Below are 17,382 nucleotides of genomic sequence, written 5' to 3'. Positions count from 1 at the left end.
CCCATCATGATAGAAGGAAAGTCACACAACAGTAAAGGATAGCCCGAAACAGTCGTCAATGATGCTCGAATTCCTCAACGGTGGCCGTGACGGAGCGCATATTGGCGCCGTTTATGGGCGCAGCGTACTGGACGTGGGCAACAAAAGGTTGTCTACGAGACCGCCGGAAACAACGTGTAATTGTTCAATTGAGAAAACGAGGCCAGCCACCCTCGAATCGGAGTTCGTCAAGCGCGGCGACGACGGCGAGTGGCCCGGCGTTGCCCGTGGCGATGGCCACGCGTGTGAATCTACTGTGGGCAGCATCTGCCGTCTCCGTGGCGCTCATCGCCCAGGCCTTGCCCCCATCTCTTCTCTTCCCCCTTCCCACCGCCCTCGACGTGTCCCTCTTCCCTCGTCGTCCTCCACGATAGCGCTCAAGTGCCGGCTACTACGATGCTCGGCGACGAACACGACACCATGATGCTCTCTCCAGCTGACCATGGCACCTCATACTTGAAGGGTACAAGTGATGTTGGCGAGAATATGGACATCGACTCCGACTCCGACAGTTACAACAGGGACGCAGACGCAGACGCGGACGCGGAGGGTGAGGAAGAGGATCCCACTCCGCCCACCTATCAGTCTCGAGCAGGCTCGACCACCTATGCCAGGAGCGCGGTATGTGCCACTCCTTTGATGCACTCGTGTGGCGCGTTGACCATCTACCTGGGCTTAGACCAAGGCTGAGGAATTGTCGGTAGGTGTACTATGCATTCATGTTGTTCCTATGCATATACGTCTTGACAGGACTTCGATGATCCTGCTGACGACGAAGAAGAAGACGAGGATGACGGGTCCTACGCTGATGAAGAGTACGGAGCGAAGAAACAGCCCAAGAAGAAAAAGAAGCAACCACCTGCCATGAAACCCCGAGGTATGTAATAACGTTGTTAATGGTAGATTGCTCTAAGTCTCGTCTCAGTTGTGACGCGCCACGAATCTTCTGACTCTGATTCTGACTACGGGTCGCGGTCGAAGAAGAAGAAGCGGCCCAGGGTATCTGAAGAAGTCCGGATTTCCAGTCGGGGCAACAGGATCCCTAACTACATCGACGATGTTCAGGACTATGCTCAGTACGACGAAGACGACGCAGAAACGTACAAGGGCGAGGCAAGTGGCCAGTACCAGGAAGAAGACGAGATTGAAGCCGTCCTCGGGCATTCTCGAGAAGAAGGTCGCGAGGACGACCCTGAAGATCTTTGGTACGATAACATTGTAAGAATAGTCGTCTTACGTGCTCCTGCCGCAGTTAACTAACAGCCTCTAAATTCCAGCGTTATCATATCAAGTGGAAGAATTTTTCCCACTTGCACAATACCGATGAGACGTACGAGTTTCTCAAGCGCTACAGAGGTCTCAAGAGAGTGGATAACTATATCAAGCAGTACAAGCAGTATCAGCAGAGACTCGAGACACCAGGTCTATCGAGAGAGGATGCTGAAGCTCTCATGCTCGACCGCGAACGGAACAAGGAAGAGATCGAGACTTACAAGATCCCCGAACGCATAGTCGCTCAGCGCCAGAAGGAAAGGACCATCGAGTATTTCGTGAAGTGGACCGGACTCAACTATGAACACTGCACTTGGGAATCGCACGATACTATTCGCAACATCGCCCCCGATAAGATTGAAGCCTACCGAAAGAGGGAGGAAGAGGCTCTATTCCCGTATAAGAGCGTCGTGTACGCACGCGACAGGCGACCTCACTATGACAGGCTGGAGAAGCAGCCGGATTACATTACGGCGACCGGCGGAGAGTTGAAAGACTTCCAGCTGACGGGGCTTAATTGGCTCGCCTACCTCTGGAGCAAGGGGGAGAATGGTATTCTTGCAGATGAGATGGGTCTCGGCAAGGTGATTTTTCTCGTAGAACCTCATGCAAGTGGGAATGCTCATAAAATCTGGTCAGACTGTCCAAACCGTATCGTTTGTTTCCTGGTTATTCCACTCCATGCAGCAATATGGGCCTTTCCTGGTCATAGTCCCTCTATCGACCATCACTTCATGGCAGCACCAGTTTGCCACTTGGGCCCCTGATCTGAACGTCATCACGTACATTGGTACGGCTGCAGCTCGAGAAGTCATCAGGACATATGAATTCGGGCCCTCGAATAAGAAGTTGAAAATGAATGTGCTTCTTACGACTTACGAATTGACACTGCGTGATGCGAAGGAACTTGGCGAGATCAAGTGGCAACTGCTGGCCGTCGACGAGGTAATTCGGAGTCGAACGTGCCCTGTCTTCGATTCCTGATAGATTGTTTGTAGGCACACCGCTTGAAGAACTCGGAAAGCCAGTTGTATGAAGCATTGAGAACATTTCCGGCGGCGGCAAAACTGCTCATTACAGGTACACCACTGCAAAACAATGTCAAAGGCATGTTGCCGGTTTGGTAGCTTGAAGGAGATAGCTGACGGCATGGTGCAGAACTCTTGTCGCTGATGCACTTCCTCATGCCTGAGAGATGTAAGTAAAGGTATAGCAAGTCCTATTTCCGGTGTTCTGACCGCTGTCTGTCTCCGTAGTTGCCTTGACCAATGAGTTCGACCTGAATGACGAGGATCACGAGGCAAAGATCCAGGAGTTGCACAAGCAGTTGGAATCGCTGATGCTGCGGCGCCTCAAGAAAGACGTCCTGTCGTCCTTGCCGACGAAGAGCGAGCGTATTCTGCGGGTGGAAATGTCTGCATTGCAGACGCATTTCTATAAGAATATCTTGACAAAGGTACGTTTGTTGGCCATGTCCACTCGTATGCGTCCTTACCGCGGCACAAATCAGAACTTCCAAGGCCTTGTCAAGAGTTCACATGGTAATACCAATATCAGTCTTCTCAATATCGGTACGTGACCCCCCACCAGTCGCTGCGCAGTCAGGTTATGACGTTTTTCTACTAGCTATGGAGTTGAAGAAAGCCGCAAATCATCCGTACTTGTTTGAGGGCGCCGAGCCGCAGACCGATAACGCGGAGGAGACACTGAAGGGACTTATCATGAGCAGCGGTAAGATGGTGCTGCTCGATAAATTGTTGCACAGGCTTCGTCAAGACGGGCATCGCGTTTTGATATTCAGTCAGATGGTCCGAATGCTGGATATCCTCAGCGATTATATGAGTTTGCGCGGCTATCAGCACCAGCGTCTTGACGGCATGGTCTCCTCGGACGCTAGAAAAAAGTCCATTGCGCACTTCAACGCGCCAAATTCGCCAGACTTTGCCTTCCTACTTTCAACGCGTGCTGGCGGCCTGGGTATCAACTTGGAGACTGCGGATACTGTGATCATATTCGATGTTGGTGTAATTTCGGCAGACTTCCTCCTGACACATGCTTACCGACAAGTTACAGAGCGACTGGAATCCGCAGAACGACCTGCAAGCCATGGCGCGTGCTCATCGTATCGGTCAGAAGTCGCATGTCAACGTCTACCGATTCGTAAGTAAGGACACAATGGAAGAGGACGTCCTGGAGCGGGCAAAGAAGAAGATGGTGCTGGAGTATGCCAGTACGTTGTGTCTGAAACTGATGCCGCCACGGTCTTCGATGCTTACGGTTTGTTCAGTTATCAACCAGATGGATACATCTCAAGCACATCTTAGCGGGAGGGCTCCAACCAAAGACAGTACGAAGCCCGACAACCTGAGCAAGGAAGAACTTACCGCCGTCCTGAAGTATGGTGCGCAGAAAATGTAAGTTAAAATCACTGCAAGTAAGGAAGCCTCTCACTCTCGTACAGGTTCGACAAGGATGATACAACTCAGAACAAGAAGCTTGATGAGATGGACCTTGACGACATATTGAACCGTGCCGAAGACCATGAAACCATCGCAACAGGGTCAGGCGGAGGCACCTCCTTAGGAGGTGAAGGTTTCCTTGCGTCATTTGCTGCGGTCAGCGATGTCAAGAACGACATGAGCTGGGAAGATATCATACCTCTTGAAGAGCGCCAAAGGTTTGAGAAAGAGGAAGAAGAACGGAAGGCGGAAGAGCTGACAGCTCAAGAGTTGAAGGATCGGAAACGTGCGCAGCCAGTATCTTATGAGGGTATGGACATCGATCACCCCGCGCCCAATCCTGCGCCGAAGAAGAAGGCGGCCGGGCCAGTCAGGAAGAGCGCAAGCCAGAAGGCCATGGAGCTCAAGGAGCGAGACCTGCGTGTATTGGTCAGAAGCTTGCAGCGTTGGGGCGACATCCGGACGCGATACGATATCATAGTGAGTATTCATTCATATCGGTCCCGAGGCAATGAACTTAAATGCGTTTGACAGGTACAAGAGGCCAAGCTTCAGAATAAGGACAGGGGAATGATTTACGATGTCTCGGACGACATCGTAGACATCTGTCAACGTGCCGTTGACGAGAACAACGCACAGAAGCGAGCGCGCATCGAGGCTGGCGAGACGCTGACAAATGCACAGAAGAGCAAGGCCGTCCTCGTCCAATATCGCAACGTTGGGAATATCAATGCAGAGACTGTAGTCTCGCGGACACGGGACCTCAAGATTCTCTACGACTACATGCAGCGTCAAGAGAACGTCTACGACTGGGAACTTCCTGTCGAGAATATCAGACCTGTACTGAACTGGTCCGGGCGTTGGGGACCCAAGGAAGACGCCATGCTCCTAGTTGGCGCTTACCTCTACGGTTTCGGTAATTGGGAGGCTATGGCTAAGGACCCGCAGCTTGGCTTGGAAGGCAAATTCTTCTTGGAGGAGACAAAGAAGGGCGATGATCAGGCTGGCAGACCAATCCCCAACGCTATACATCTCGTCCGACGAGGAGACTTCCTGCTCGGTGTCCTCAGAGAATATGACGAGAAGCTCCGGACGATCGAGACCAAGTACACCAAGGGCCATCTCAAGTCTGTCACGCCTCCTCCAGTGGCATCAACTTCGTCTGTCAACGGTAGTCTCAAGCGCAGAGCCGACAGTGAGGCCGTGGCGTCCATGGAGGAAGGTACTGCCCGCAAGCGCAAGCGGAGGCCTACTCCAACCTTCACCGACTCAGAGTCCTCTGACGAATGGTGCGTCATAAATATCCAACATCCCGGAACATTAGCTAATTAACCCGTTAGCCCGTCCATGGATGAGGCTGCTACGAAGGAAGAACTGCGTCCAGTCAAGAAGCAGCTTGTAAGTAGCGAATCACCGTCTTGCTTGATTTTCCTAACTGAAGATCGTCACAGAAACAACTCAAGCTGTCTGGCGGCGATATGCCGAGAGACGAGAAGGTTGCCATCTTGAAGGAATCGCTGGCTGCGATAGGTCGTCGCATAGAACACGTGCTCAATACCAAGCAGGCCGCCGGAGAAGACACTGAGCGGTGGCGTAGGCATCTATGGACGTGAGTTTGCCTTCGTTCCACTGTGTATGCCGGTACTAATCTGGGTATGTTCACAGGTTTGTAACGCTGTTCTGGCCGAAGAAAGTCAAGGCGGCGAAGCTGGAGGAGATCCACGCTAAGATGGTGCAGAAGGAGAGTACGACGCGGGCGTCGAGCGAGCAGAGCACGGTGAAGAAGATGCGGCCCAATACGAGCGCGAAGAGCAACGGGCCGGTGTCCAGCAGTTCCTCGAAAGCGAACGGCAAGGCGTACCGGTCGTAACCTTGGACCTATCCTTCCGACTTCCCTGCGTACGCTTATATATGGTTCCACGTTCTCGGTCGATTTGCTGTCGTTTGTCTCCAATCTCGCGTTGCAATTTACACACTGTTTTCATTAGGCACACTTTCACCTTGTAACATACACAGCAGTAATAGCCTCGTCCAATGTACTTTTAACGGGTCCGGGAAACACGGGTTCTCTTTATTACCGGATTATTTGTGTGGATCAAGGGCGTCAAGCTTCCAATTGGATTATGAGCTAGTGATACAAGAAGGCGCAAGTGCGGTGGGTGTGTACAGTAAAGCAAGCAAGGAGATAAGTTACAGTTCCGTATCCACATAATTCGCCATAGGGTCCTCGGTCATCTTCCTCGTCATCCGGTACGCCTCTGCAGAGCGACGAGTCAGGATGTTGCGCGCATAGAGGGGAAACAAAGAACGCACCGAGCTGCTCCTCGGTCACCTCCGCCGTCTCCGCGCCGGGGCGCTTCTTCTTCCCCGCGCGCTCGTCGTCCTCCTCGCCCCGCGTCTTGCGTTTGCGCTCCTCCTGGATCGCGCGCGCGAGCTTCTCGCGGTCGAGCCGCACCTCGCCCTCGCCGACGCGCTCCTTCGAGAACAGGCGCTCCGCGCGGCGCTTGCGCTCGTCCTCCTCTTCTCTCGCGGCCGCGGTGGACGATGAGGATTCGGCGAGGGGCTGGGTGGAGGCGGGGGGCGGCATGGAGGAGGAGGAGGAGGAGGCGAGGAGGGTCTGCGCGGAGGACGCGCGCGCGGCTTCGATGCCGGCTTCGCCGGTGCAGTAGGAGGCGTGGATGGTCGAGTGGCAGCAGGCGAAGCCCCACTGGCCCGTGGAGGGGTCGAACCAGGAGCCCCAGACAGCTGTGTGGTTGTTGATGTACACTGCAGGCGATGTGTTAGTGTACGAGCACAGATATGCAGAGGAATGCAAAGGGGCGCACCATCCTCGGCGTACTTTGACCGCGCCTTCGCGCGCTCGCGCCCCTTGACGACCTGCCCCGTGCGCGAGTACTCGACGTACTCCTCCGTCTGGCCCTGCAGCAGCTCCTTCGGCGCCGTCTCCAGGTACTGCTCGCCGCCGTACTTGCTGAGAATGCTGCTCTTCGTAGTGCCCTTCAATTCCTCTTTCTTCTTCTTGTACTCCTTGTGCAGGAGCTCGCCGGCGGTCGGGTTCGCGTTGAGGTGCACCTCGGAGCCGTGGTTCTGCGACTGCCACGCGAAGAGCTGCAGGTTCTGCATCTCGGGGGCTTCGCCTGTGTGCCGCGTGAAGTTCTCACCAGCGAATTTGGCCTGCGGTACAAGGGGTTAGGGTAAAACATACGAAGCAGGGAGAGGGACGGCACCTCCTCAGGAGATATGTGCTTGATAGGCGCGTCGCGCATGGATCGGGTCTTGGGATCATAGTAGGCGGAGGAGGGGTCGAGGTTGAGCAGGTACTTGGCCGTGTCCTCGCGGATACGCAGATTGCGGACGGTAATACGCGTCTTGGTGTCGACCTTCTGGCCGACAGCGTCGGCGGCGTCCGCGTATTTCTCCTCGTCCTCGTCCTCCTCGTCGCTCGAGCCAAAATCGTAGTCGCCCTTCTCCTTGCCAGCCTTGGCGACCTTGCGCACCGCCGCGAGGTCCGTCGTCGTCTGCTTGTCGATCTCCTCCTCGCGCAGCTTCTGGCGCGCGGCCTCGAGCGCGTTGTACTCCTCGTAGATCTTCTTGTACTCGGCCGCGTCGTACCCGTTCCACCGATCGCGCTTGGCGTCGTACCCCACGGCGACGTCCTGGATGACCTCGTCGGGCGCGATGTCGCGGTTGGTGTACTTTGCGCCCTTCTTGCGGGGCCGCTCGAGGCAGTCCTGCTTCTTGTGCGTGAGCGCGCCGCAGTTCTCGCAGGCGCCCTTGCGGTACTTCTTCGCGGCGGGCCCGGCGCGCGCGCCGCGGTCGTACCAGTTGTCGAGCGAGTCCTTGGGCTTTTCTTCGTGCCGCCGCTGGTGGGCAAGCGTCGGTCCGCCCGAGTCGAGGTACCAGGGCACCTGGGAGATGTATTCTGCACGCTAGTGAGACGAGGTCGCGGGAAACAGAGACAGAGGACGTACGGGGGATGTGGGGGTTGATGGGCTTGCCCTCCTCGTCTAAGGCGGCGGGCGCGGTGCCGGCCTTGCGGGCAGCATCGAGCTCCTTCTGTCGCCGGAACTCTTCGCGAGAGAGCTTTCCGGTCGCTGTTTATTGTAATCAGCACTTGTTATCGCCTACGGCAGCTAGCAGGACTCACCGGTCGCAGAGGCCATGGTGGGCAATGGTAAAGCAATAGCGCAGCGCAGCGAGCGAGGTAGCCGCGCAGTCCACGTGTAGGGCACTGCCTTTGATTAGCTGCAGTTCATTCGAAACTGCAAACTAATTCTGCTATATACGATGTACATGCCTCTGTTATAACAGGAATGACATTCACCGCGCCCGCCCTCTTCTTCGGTCTCGGCGCCCGCATCCTCCTCGAAAAGTTCTCCGCCGCCGCCGCCCCCGACCCCGCCGCGCCCCCCGCCATCGGCGACCACGTCTTCGCCGGGGTCTGGCAGGGCGTCGGCCTCTACTACGTCCTCACCGAGCTCCCCCAGCTCGCGCTCGTCGTCGCGCTCGCCATCGGCGCCAAGCTCGTCTACGACTACGCCCTCCTCGACGTCGACCTCACCCGCAGCGCATGCACGCTCCTCGGCGTCGCCCTCGGCGTGCTCGTCACCGACGTCCTCTCCCAGCTCGTCGAGGACGCGGGCGACAGCCGCATCCTCCAGCTCTCCGCTTCTCCCAAGCCCGCCCCCTCCTCCCGCGAGCGAGACCGCAGCAGACGGGAACGCGAGCGCGAGCGCGAGCGCGGGAGGGAGCGCCGCCTCTCCATCACCGCGCCCCCCTCCATCTCGCTCGCCTCCACCTCCGGCACGGTCTCCACCATCGACCCCCACGGCGTCATGACCCCGCTCGAGCGCGAGGTCGCCGAGCTGCGCGCGCGCGCGTCCCTCGCCGACACCGAGCGCCGCCGCTTCAAGGAGGAGCGCAAGTGGGCGTTGAGCATGGGCAACAAGGCCCGCGCATCCCAGATGGCGTGGCAGGTCAAGCGCTACGCCGCACTCATGGAGAGTTTCAATAGGGAGGCGGACGCGAAGCTCATACAAGGTTTGTCCTTGCATTGCAGAGTTCTTTCCGCGGTGCGTTGACAAATTGCAATTCACCAGCTGCGAGGTTGAGGGGGAACCCACGAGACGGCCCATCGCAGGGCAATCGTGTGGAAATACCGTCCAACAAGGACTTTGTCGTCTCCACTGGCCGATCCGACGTCCGCTTCGAACTTCGCAAGTACGTCGGCGTATTTTCCCAAGCATCCAGTGACCCTGACTCTTTCACAGGAAACGATAGCAATGACTGGAATCATAGCTGAATGCTTCTTTTATTGACTCTACAGTAGCCTCGCTGCGGCCTCAGCGCATCAAGCGGAGTTTCCCCTCGCGATAGCAAACCAGCGCCAGCGCCCAAGCGTCCCCGGCTAGAGGGAATAACGGCACGGTGGGGCCCTCACAGAGAAAGACACAGTGAGTGGGACGAAGGGGCTCTTGAAGCACGGGACACCGGTCACGTCCCGGTCACGAATCACGATGAAATGCGACGAACAGAACACTCAATGGACTTTACGTTGCTTGCCTATTTCTCCTGTACCCTGCGACATCCCTCTCTGGATACCATAGTGCGTGACACCTAGAACCGAGATTCCCTTTCCCCCTACATACCACCTTCTGTACTATACAAGTAGATACCAGCGTTATATAGTGTTGTACTCTCACCCACCCATTTTACGGCTTGACGAACAAATCCGTGAACTTATCCACCGGCATCTCCCAGAGCCCCTGCCTATCCTCCACCGTCTGCAAAATCCTCTTCTGGTGCGCCTCGTCAAAGTGGTGGCCCACATGTCTCACAAACTTCTGCATGAGCAGCGGCGTGCCCTCCGCGCGGCGGCGCTTGTGGCCGACGGGGTACTCGACCTCGACCTCGTCGAGCACCGTGCCGTCGTTCAAAGTGACGAGGAGCGCGTTCCCGATGGAGCGCTTGTCGGGGTGGTGGTACTCGGCGCTGAAGCGCGCGTCCTCGACGCAGGTGATCTTGTCGCGCAGCGCGTCGATGCGCGGGTCCGCCGCGGCTTCGTCGGTGCTGTGCGCCACGTTACGAGGTGAGGGGAGCAGAGAGGGAGGCAAGGGGCTTACTAGGACTCGGAGTGCAGGTTCCCGTAGATCATCGCGTACGCGGACATGTAGTTGATATCATGGCTGGCAATATCAGCATCAGTCACCCACCCACCCACATCCACGGAACGGAACGCACTCTCGGTCGGCAAAGTTGTGCAGCTTGCCCTTCTTGTTGATGATGCGCATCGCCGCCTCCTGCGTGCGGATGCGCACGCTCGCAATGTCGTCGCTGCTCTTGCCAAGCGCCTTCAGCTTGTTGTGGACCGTCACCGCCGCCTCGACCGCCGTCTGCGCGTGGAACTCGGCCGGGAAGGAGATCTTGAAGAGCACGTTCTCCATCACGTAGCTGCCGTACGGGCGCTGGAACTGGAACGGCTTGCCCTAATGTACGCATGCAAAACAATTCGATATGAAGCGACGACAGGCAGGGCGAGGAGCACGAACCTTGAACAGGACATCGTAGAAGCCCCACATCTTGGCGCTCAGCACGCTGGGCAGGCCCACTTGGCCCTGCTTCACCAGGTAGGCGAGGTTGACGGCGCGCGAGCACGCGTCGCCCGCGGCCCAGGACTTGCGCGGGCCAGTGTTGGGTGCGTGGCGGTAGGTACGCAGCGACTGGCCATCCACGAACGCCTGGGAGATCACGTCGACCGTCTGGTCGCGCGACAGGCCGCTTTCACATCATCAGTAAGCTCAGGCGGTAGCTAGACGGCAGGGGGATGTCACATACAGCATCTTGGACACGACGGCGGCGCTGGCGACCTTGACGAGGACGACGTGGTCGAGGCCGACGCGGTTGAACGAGTTCTCGAGGGCGAGGCAGCCCTGGATCTCGTGCGCCTTGATCATGGCCTCCAGGATGTCCTTGACCTTGAGGGGCTGGCCCTGCCTGGCGAGGTGGTCGGCGACGGCGAGGATGGCGCCGAGGTTGTCGGACGGATGGCCCCCTGAATATAGAATGTGTACATTAGCGTAGCCCGGATACAGAGGCGGTAGTACTGACATTCGGCGGCGAGCCAGCAGTCGTTAAAGTCCAGCCATCGGATGATGGTTCCAATATTGAATGCACCGCGTACAGGATCAAGCTGGTAGTTCGTGCCGGGTACCTTCGTCCCTATGGATCACAGCTGAGTTCCCCATCCACACCGATCGCATTCTACGGGACACACACCGTTCGGCACAACAGTGCCAGGCACCACAGGCCCAAGCAGAGACCTGCACTCCGGGAAGCGCAAGCCCTCCAGCCCACACCCGATAGTATCAATCAAGCAAAGCCGCGCCGTCTCGTACGCCACATCGCTCTCGACCTTGTAGTTGTGCACATAGTCTGCGATGTCCTGGATCTCCTGGTCCGGCGGCGGGCGCGCTGCAGACTCGCCATGGGACACGGACATGCTGCGAACACCGAAGGAAGAGGTCAAAGGGGAAGTGGCTGCCGGGGACCGGAATGCTCGCGGAGATCTGCTGGAGGATAGGCTGGGTGCGGCAGATGCAAGTCCGGCAACTGGGGTTCGCGCAACGGAAGCTGGAAAGTGTGTCAACGCTACGCGTGTCCTCGCCGTCGAAAGCATCGTCAAGGCTTGTGGACGAGCAGCTACCCCTGCAGGATGTCTCAAGAGGACTGCTGCCCCGCTCCCCAGTCTTACCCCAACTTTATAGCACCGGCTATAGTTGTCTGCTTGATTACCGACCGGGCCCGCTCACGTGGTCCCCGAGACGCGTCGCGACGCGGGGATCCTCGGGGAGCGCGTCAATTGGAAGGTCGGCAGCTCGTTTCCACGTCAGGCGTATTAGTGACACCAACTTACAAGGAAGGTCGCGACAATCGCATTATGAGGCATCAATAGCGTGAATACTTCAATAACTGTGACGACAAGCAGCAAAAACATGGAGGAATAGCGGCACAGACCACCGCGTTAACTTTCTTACGAACGCCTTCGGGCGACAGCGGACTAGGTGCGGAACTTCTGGCAAGTAGCAGGCATCGGGTCAACGAACAACCTCTTCGGCATCTTCTTCACGAGACTCTTGCGGTCATGGTCCTGGATCGCCCTACGCAGCTGCGCGTTGATCTCCGTGTCCACCTTGAGCATTTCCTCCCATTTCCCATTCATCTTCCTTGCATAACTCGCGTACTCGCTTTCCAGGTCAATCAAGTGGTTGAAGTGGAGAACACTGCGGAAGGTGAGCATAGCAGGTGAAAACACGGTCATGATAGAAGGAAAAGTAAAAACCTCTGATTCCGCATGAGTTGCAGGTCGGCCGCGGCATCCTGCAGTAGCGCCTTCCGTCCCACGCGGACGTCGCTCCTCACCCCCTCTACCTTGTTCGATATCTTCTGTACGATGACCTAAGCGCAAAGGTCAGTATATCCATTGATCCGAGTAGCCGGCCAACTCTCGCTACCTCCTGTATTTCACTCAGCACCTAGCAGAAGATATGAGCCACGTTATCATAGTCAGGCCTGGAAATAATGATACCTCCACAATAGCGTCCATCCCTGGTTCTCTCTGCTTGCGCTGAGTGTAACTTCTGTCCTCTGCCTCTTCCGCCACTGACCGCCTGAGTACGGGCTTCTTCGACCCAGCTGTTTGGCAAAATGCTTGAGAAAAGTCTCGTGTTCGAATAGGAGGAGGAACAAACCAAGACCGCCTGCACCAACCCTGGTCCCCAGGAATCCTTTCGTCAAACCGACTGGCGTAACCGGGCTCTCCCTGACCTCCGGTGCAAACGTTACCCTGTTACGAACTTTACCGCTTGGCGCCTTCCTCGAGGCCGCGTCTTTCTCCGGCAAAAAGTCAACTGGGATGTACTGTGTGACTCTACTCCTGGGAGGCGGTGGGCTCTCTTCGACCGCAGTGTGCTCCATGGGACTGCCGGGGAAGTGCGGCGTCTTTTCCTCGACATGCGCTGGGGAAGCGGTCCTCGGACTCGGTACCTCAGGCTCCATGGGAGCGGCTTCAACAACTTGATTGGGAGGAGCAGAGACGACCTTCGGAATGACGACGTTCTTGTTTTTGGCTACCACCGACTTCTTGACGGGTGAATCAGCTGTCAGGTCTATCATCTCCACATCCTCGACCTAAAACGCGGGTTCATAATTCATGACATGCGGTTGGAAATGACCCCGACCTTTACACGAGGAACGACAATCTCTGCCACCCTCGTATTCCGGATTTTTATCTTGAGGGAGTGCACGTCTTTGTCCTTTGGGTCCACGGGTGGGGAACATTTCGCTGTTGCGGTACTCGGCGCGGCCGCTTCTAACCCGGGGCTTGCAGATAGCTCGACTGCTGCGACGTCGCCTATGGTGGGCATTTCGCCCGTCTGTTCTCCGGGAACTTCCACTGATACGACCTGCGGTCGCGGGACCGGTGTACCAGGAGCGTCGGCAGGTTCTACGAACGGGAAGTCCATAGTAATCTCTGGAATATCGTCTGATATCTCGGCGGCTCTGGGCTCTGCGGATTCAACGATCTTGCGACGAGAGGGAGACGAGCTTTGCAGCTGCTTCACCATGTCCGAGAACTCCTCGGTCTCCCAGGGCGCTTTCTTAGGTTTCTTGGATCGGTTGATTGTCTCGACCTCGGACGTAACCTGAAGAATTGTTAATGGGTGGCATGATTGTCATGAACTTGTAGCTCTTGTTACCTCGGTCACCTTTACTGTCCGAGCAACTTTCGGTTTCTTCGGGGTTTCCTTAGGCGCAGCAGCAGGATCCAAGGGAAATACAAGCGCTGGATTGTTATCATCCAGGACCGGCACGACCTCCGCAGGACTTGTCGCGCGTTTCTTTCGACCGGTAGGTTTAGCCTTCTTGGCTTCTGCGGCCTCCGGCTCATGAGCTTTATTGGCCCTGTCTCTCATAGCTCCTGCTCGAGTGGTCCTGCCGGACTGGGCGACGGCCGGACGTGCCTGTGCAAACTTCGCATTCTTCTGAGCAGCGCGCTGAGACAGAGGGGAGGAAGAGTCCATCTCAATAGGGTCCGACGAGATACCAGGAACGGCGTCGAAATTGATAGCCGAGGCAGATCTTGGAGGCGAAGACACTTTGTTTCCTTTCCCTCGGTTACCGTATTTCCTCGCGGGCAGCCCTCCTGTCTTCTTAGGCTTTCTTGAAACGTGTAGTTGTCGATTGGAGAGTCTGCGGTCTGACTCGACGGATTCCAGGCGGGACCGCTTGACAGATTCTTTGTCATCCAGTCCCTTTTCATTACAAGCTTCTGCCGCCTTCCTCTTCCTGCTCTTGCTCTTGCTTTCATGCACAATGTGAGCGCCGTCAGCAGCCTGGTTGGATGTAGGAGCCGCCGCAGGGACGTGGTTAGCCTTCGAAGAAATTTCAGTTTTTACATTAGCCCTGGTAGAGTAGCCAGTAGCGGTCGTGCCGTTGTCCAGAGCCTTCTTTACAAGATCCACGCGATCGGAGAGCCTGGATGCTGGTATGGTGGATAGAACAGTATCGACTCCGTTTTCGCGATTTTGCGAAACAACTCGGTTAGCCAGGAGACGAGAAACCAGGGGAGAGCACCCAATCTGCATTAGTTCCTTGGAGGCCCTTGTGGCTGCCCTGGTCTTTGTGGGAGGCTTCGGTGATCCCGATTGCATCGAGTGCGAAAAGTTCTTCTGCTCCTGACTTCCCTGCGTAGCATTCTCGATGTCACTCTCTTGATCCACGGCTCTTTTCTTTTTCATAGGCGCCTTGGGTACGGGAGCAACGACGCCGATGTCGTCGTCATCGTCAGATTCCAGGATCATCCTACCTTTCCGAACTGTTTTAACGGGTGGTTTGGCATTCTCAGTTTGCGGCGAGATATGAGCAGTCGGTTCGTGGCCACCCTCTCCAGACCTTGAAGAACGATTCCTTAGCCGGCGGGAGGCGAGATTCTTTGGAGTATTATCGCCAGCATCAGAGACGTCAGAGAGGTCATCTTCACTGGTGCCAAATACGGTGTCCCGAAGAATCTGAGTGTCGGTCCGTTCCACCCCGGAAAGGGGTACCGTCGACCTTTGAGGGTTCGAGACAGGAGTGGGAGGCGCAGTCGGGGCTAAGATAGTGCCACCGCTGCGACGGACGCCAATGCTTGCTTTCGCAGGCGGAACATCATGGGCAGGGAGCGCGAGCGGTTCCTGCTCAGCAAGGGAGTCGAGCGATTGTGCCTGAGTTTCGCCCACGGTAACATTCGGAGGCGTCGTCGGATAATCGATAAGATCTTCGAAGTGAAGCGCGCCACGGTCACTCATTCCAGTATCATCACTGGGTTCGTTTGTCTTGTACACTAGTCCAGGGTGTGGATCAATGTTGAGGTCAAATTGTCGGAGTGAGACGTACGCTGCTCTACTGCCTTAACCTTATCCTGCGGAGAGTCCTTCAGCGACGGCATTCACAGGAAAGATAGAAGCTTGATGCACCTGGAAATTTGGACGATCTTTTACAGGTTCACCCTTTGAAGTGAAATCTAGGAGGGCCGACGTTTGAGTGAGGGATATACGAGTGGGCTTCGATGGCCGTGTAATGGCTACCGCCCGAGCTTTCTGTTGACAGTGGATGAGCCATTGGCAAACGCAGAGGAGCAGCATGGTCCGGTAGGGTGCTTACAAGACCTCGGCTTTCAATGGCTCGGATGAACCTATCATGGTCGGAATTCTTGATGTCAAAGACTAAAGTAAGGGGCGCATCACCAGATATCTTCATCGGCTCCTCAGCGACGGTAGGGACTACCGATAACCCCACCATCACGGTCGTCGTAGCACGGTCTGTGGCCGGTGCTGTAGATACTTCAAGCACAGATGCATACGGCACCTGCATCGTCTCATACGCATCTTCCTAACACGCGATGTTAGCAAAGTAGTAAGCGATGTGATGCATAACGGACCTCATTGGCGACATTGGCAAAGAATGAACTCCTATCAATATAAAGCCGGTCAGATGGTGCTGGCTGGGGAAAGGCCGTCCCGCAAGCATGGACGACGTCTAATTCGAAGGGTTGAGGACTAAAGGTGCACGTGGTCACAACACTCGAAGTAAAGCAGCTGAAGACACACTATGATATGTCAGCCTGTGCGAGGACCTCCGCTATCGTCATCACAGTATTGTCCCAATCAGTGGCCGGTGCGTTCTCCATGATACCGACGAGTTCCTTGGCCATATCCTGTTTTCCTTGGGCACATGGTGAGACGAATACCTGACGCAGAAACTCAGCTCTCTTGGGATTTTTGGTCACGGCTCCGGTATTGGCGGGCACGATCCGACCCAACAAGGTTAACAAGTTCTCCAACACTAGGTAGTCTGCGGAGTCGTTAGCAGCTGGATACCATTTTTCAGATAGGTACGACATACCTTTGGTTTGATACAGTACGGCACCTAGCCGCTTGCTGACATGCCAGGGTCAGGGCATCGTACAGACCGGAAGAAGGTCCCGTCGCTTACCCGCCCAAAACTCTGACTGTTCTAAGTTTATCTTGATTCTTGGGAAACGAGGCAGCTGTGTCGGACAGAACCATGTAAGCCTGTACGCGAGGGCGGAATGGGTGATATAAGTGGGTATATGCGCATAACACGGGCACCACGGGCGAAGGCGTCGTACGATCGACACTTACGGTAGTCCTGAGTATGGTAGACAAGCCTGAAACAGTGGAGGCGTCCCTTGGGAGGCAGACCTCGCATATTGCAGAGTAGAACGCTGTGGCAATGACATCCTTTGTCTTATCTGGAGAGCGATTGTATTTTCGACCAGCCAGGAGCAAACTGAGAGAAGGCACTGCACCTTCTGTATGGTTGTCCAAGTAGTCCTAGGCTCAATCGTTAGACGAGGCGAGCACCAGAAGACCGGAAAAGCCAGACGGACCAGCACTCCAGACAATATTGCACTGGCAACTGACTCCCATCGCCTACTCTTCTCGACATCGCCCGCTTTGATGAGTGGGAGAACCTTCTTGGTACATATATCGTTGAATATGGCAACTGCAAAGTTCAATGAGGGGACTGGGAGGCTTTCGTAAAGCGAAACCAGTGGTCTTCTGAATCTTGTTGCCAAGTTGTCCGAATCACGAGCTGAGAGCGAGGTCGAGGACTTCAAAAAAAACATCAGCCGAAGGTAAGAGGAAACTGAGACTAGCTTAAAGGCCATACGAGTAAGGAAAGGGAACCCGATATACGCTCGAGAGTATCCGTGATCTCCTTCTCGACCTTGACTTTCGGAGCTGCCCTCTTGAGGGCGGCTAATGTACTTTTGACATCCGGCATGGCCCAGGAGATTGACCTCCTACGCCTCGACAGGGCAGCAGGGTTCAGATACGCGAGCAAGGAGATATGAGCTGCAAGACGGTGTCCGACGTCGATTCGGACAAGTTGGGACTGAGGAAAGCGCCGAAGACGGACGACGCGACGCGTCACGATCATGTGACTAAGTGCGGGAACGCGTTACAGTAATAATCGCAGAATATTTTCCTCAATACATACAATCAAACCCTGTGAACGGATATTGGTATGCAACTATACAAAATGCATG

The 17,382-nt window shown here is 55.9% G+C and overlaps 5 protein-coding genes across 5 annotated transcripts; 2 read left to right on the top strand and 3 right to left on the bottom strand.

The window, feature by feature from the left end:
• The first annotated feature begins 343 nt into the window (after positions 1 to 343).
• Positions 344 to 6,361, top strand: GLOTRDRAFT_137648 (uncharacterized protein). Its single transcript, XM_007866220.1, has 19 exons — positions 344 to 660; positions 719 to 739; positions 790 to 916; positions 965 to 1,257; positions 1,317 to 1,895; positions 1,951 to 2,256; positions 2,310 to 2,418; positions 2,470 to 2,508; positions 2,568 to 2,767; positions 2,822 to 2,882; positions 2,938 to 3,329; positions 3,385 to 3,541; positions 3,599 to 3,725; positions 3,773 to 4,250; positions 4,305 to 5,059; positions 5,111 to 5,168; positions 5,222 to 5,379; positions 5,436 to 6,028; positions 6,084 to 6,361. The coding sequence occupies exons 1-18, from the start codon at positions 436 to 438 to the stop codon at positions 5,638 to 5,640; spliced, it is 4,290 nt and encodes a 1,429-aa protein (XP_007864411.1). The 5' UTR covers positions 344 to 435; the 3' UTR covers positions 5,641 to 6,028; positions 6,084 to 6,361.
• Positions 5,961 to 7,933, bottom strand: GLOTRDRAFT_137647 (uncharacterized protein; the record flags this gene model as incomplete). The annotated part of the gene is made up of 6 exons (XM_007866219.1): positions 5,961 to 6,028; positions 6,084 to 6,536; positions 6,596 to 6,944; positions 6,998 to 7,692; positions 7,742 to 7,864; positions 7,918 to 7,933. 6 exons carry the CDS (start codon positions 7,931 to 7,933, stop codon positions 5,961 to 5,963), a joined length of 1,704 nt encoding a protein of 567 aa, XP_007864410.1.
• Positions 7,934 to 8,083: 150 nt separating this feature from the next.
• Positions 8,084 to 9,203, top strand: GLOTRDRAFT_137646 (uncharacterized protein; the record flags this gene model as incomplete). Its single annotated transcript, XM_007866218.1, has 3 exons — positions 8,084 to 8,810; positions 8,870 to 8,990; positions 9,041 to 9,203. The coding sequence occupies 3 exons, from the start codon at positions 8,084 to 8,086 to the stop codon at positions 9,048 to 9,050; spliced, it is 858 nt and encodes a 285-aa protein (XP_007864409.1). The 3' UTR covers positions 9,051 to 9,203.
• Positions 9,204 to 9,481: 278 nt separating this feature from the next.
• Positions 9,482 to 11,268, bottom strand: GLOTRDRAFT_127646 (2-methylcitrate dehydratase; the record flags this gene model as incomplete). The annotated part of the gene is made up of 7 exons (XM_007866217.1): positions 9,482 to 9,839; positions 9,893 to 9,955; positions 10,011 to 10,255; positions 10,319 to 10,547; positions 10,605 to 10,821; positions 10,878 to 10,988; positions 11,046 to 11,268. 7 exons carry the CDS (start codon positions 11,266 to 11,268, stop codon positions 9,482 to 9,484), a joined length of 1,446 nt encoding a protein of 481 aa, XP_007864408.1.
• A 503-nt stretch (positions 11,269 to 11,771) lies between these two features.
• GLOTRDRAFT_137644 (uncharacterized protein) lies at positions 11,772 to 17,117 on the bottom strand (the record flags this gene model as incomplete). The annotated part of the gene is made up of 17 exons (XM_007866216.1): positions 11,772 to 12,049; positions 12,109 to 12,224; positions 12,281 to 12,301; positions 12,355 to 12,461; positions 12,518 to 12,956; positions 13,013 to 13,471; positions 13,526 to 15,150; positions 15,204 to 15,228; positions 15,284 to 15,406; positions 15,471 to 15,698; positions 15,748 to 15,865; positions 15,917 to 16,160; positions 16,212 to 16,246; positions 16,302 to 16,381; positions 16,472 to 16,663; positions 16,720 to 16,944; positions 17,004 to 17,117. 17 exons carry the CDS (start codon positions 17,115 to 17,117, stop codon positions 11,827 to 11,829), a joined length of 4,374 nt encoding a protein of 1,457 aa, XP_007864407.1. The 3' UTR covers positions 11,772 to 11,826.
• Between the last annotated feature and the right edge of the window lie 265 nt (positions 17,118 to 17,382).

This window comes from Gloeophyllum trabeum, assembly GCF_000344685.1.
Source record: "Gloeophyllum trabeum ATCC 11539 unplaced genomic scaffold GLOTRscaffold_00004, whole genome shotgun sequence".
NCBI classification, from domain to species: Eukaryota; Fungi; Basidiomycota; class Agaricomycetes; order Gloeophyllales; family Gloeophyllaceae; genus Gloeophyllum; species Gloeophyllum trabeum.
This window is presented reverse-complemented; position numbering and strand designations above follow the sequence as displayed.

What these genes read in the sequence shown, in the direction of transcription:
- GLOTRDRAFT_137648 (XM_007866220.1), top strand. Translation starts at nt 436, where the DNA reads ATGCTCGGCGACGAACACGACACCATGATGCTCTCTCCAGCTGACCAT. An exon ending in TCAGAGTCCTCTGACGAATG is followed by an intron (nt 5,060 to 5,110) that starts GTGCGTCATAAA and finishes TTAACCCGTTAG; the next exon opens with CCCGTCCATGGATGAGGCTG. An exon ending in TGGCGTAGGCATCTATGGAC is followed by an intron (nt 5,380 to 5,435) that starts GTGAGTTTGCCT and finishes GTATGTTCACAG; the next exon opens with GTTTGTAACGCTGTTCTGGC.